This window comes from Mizuhopecten yessoensis, unplaced genomic scaffold (genome assembly GCF_002113885.1).
Source record: "Mizuhopecten yessoensis strain PY_sf001 unplaced genomic scaffold, ASM211388v2 scaffold7087, whole genome shotgun sequence".
Taxonomy (NCBI): domain Eukaryota; kingdom Metazoa; phylum Mollusca; class Bivalvia; order Pectinida; family Pectinidae; genus Mizuhopecten; species Mizuhopecten yessoensis.
This window is the reverse complement of record NW_018406874.1, coordinates 1,184,761-1,186,395: the sequence shown is the minus strand read 5'-3', so window position 1 is coordinate 1,186,395 and position 1,635 is coordinate 1,184,761. Positions and strand designations below refer to the sequence as shown.

The 1,635-nt window shown below is 35.5% G+C and overlaps 1 protein-coding gene across 1 annotated transcript in view; it reads right to left on the bottom strand.

Moving 5' to 3' along the window:
• Window positions 1-241: 241 nt before the first annotated feature.
• Window positions 242-1,635, bottom strand: part of LOC110453098 (NADH dehydrogenase [ubiquinone] 1 alpha subcomplex subunit 13-like) — an 11,360-nt gene continuing 9,966 nt past the window's right edge. Inside the window, exon 4 of the mRNA XM_021501935.1 lies at window positions 242-580. Coding sequence (XP_021357610.1) covers window positions 376-580 — 205 coding nt within the window. The 3' untranslated portion in view covers window positions 242-375. The remainder of the gene's footprint in view (window positions 581-1,635) is intronic.

Genomic DNA, 1,635 nt, shown 5'->3' with positions numbered 1-1,635 from the left:
TACCTCATACGAAATGGAAATCTATGTGAGATAACAGATACATAGGCAAGTGATCAATAAACAGATATTTCTTCAAAAATTTACATATGTATTTCAGAAAGGAACACAGAAGCAACATTTCTGTCGTGATCTTGGTTATTGTGTGTTTTTGTGTAGCCAAGCCTTGTACATATACTAAAAGATGCATCTGACACCATTGTATTTCAAAGTATCAATTGAATACATTGAATGAAAAACCAACTTTCACTTTTTAAATACATTGTATTATTTATTCAAATAATTGACACAAAACTATTTCTTTTTCTAGTGTCTTCAGATTATAATGTTGAGTTTCAAAACTTAGTCTTTAATCAATCAGTACACAATACCACACATCTAAAATCTTTGTAACCTTTTGTAGAAATGGTGATTATAGGTTGAAGCCTTGTTATGAGCGTAAAACTCGATTCCTGAAGGACTATAGCAACGTTCGTCATCCACATACACCTTCTCTCCGAAGAACGTTCCAGTAACCCAACCATCCACATCCTTCATAAGTTCATTCTCATAGTCCCGATTTTCTCTCCATCTTCTTATTTCACTGGAGAAAATAATCAGGAAGATTCATAACTTACTGTTCTACAGTAAACCAAAATTCATTAAACTTTATCATTTTCATCCTCTGAAATCAATTGTTATAATTTTGTGTTCTTTACAAAAAATCTCTGGTAGTTCAATGTGAAGGATGACAGTTTTATTGGTACAAGATTCCAAGGATAATGTAAATAAAATTATTTGATTTTAAAACCAAAGTTAACCTAAGTACTCATGTTACACATTCAGATACAGTATATACATNTAGTCTTGGTCATTAACAATGTCTGAGAGGGGAGTAGAAACCTTCTGGTAGTGGTCATTAACAATGTCTAGGAGGGGTATAGAAACCTTCTAGTCTTTGTTATTAACAAAATCTGAGAGGGGAGTAGAAACCTTCTAGTCTTTGTCAATAACAATGTCTTGAGAGGGGAGTAGAAACCTTCTAGTCTTGGTCATTAGCAATGTCTGAGAGGGGTGTAGAAACCTTCTAGTCTTGGTCATTAGCAATGTCTGAGAGGGGTGTAGAAACCTTCTAGTCTTGGTCATTAGCAATGTCTGAGAGGGGTGTAGAAACCTTCTAGTCTTTGTCATTAACAATTTCTGAGAGGGTAGTAGGNTGTTATACCTTCATATACACTCCACTACCTACCCCTATCATGTTATACCTTCATATACACTCCACTACCTACCCCATCATGTTATACCTTCATATACACTCCACTATCTACCCCTATCATGTTTTACCTTCATATACACTCCACTATCTACCCCTATCATGTTTTAGAGGGGTGTAGAAACCTTCTAGTCTTTGTCATTAACAATGTCTGAGAGGGGAGTACAAACCTTCTAGTCTTGATCATTAACAATGTCTGAGAGGGGAGTAGAAACCTTCTAGTCTTTGTCATTAAAAATGTCTGAGAGGGGTGTATAAACCTTCTAGTCTTTGTTATTAACAAAATCTGAGAGGGGTGTAGAAACCATCTAGTCGTGGTCATTAACAATGTCTGAGAGGGGTGTAGAAACCTTCTAGTCTTTGTCATTAACAATGTCTGAGAGGGG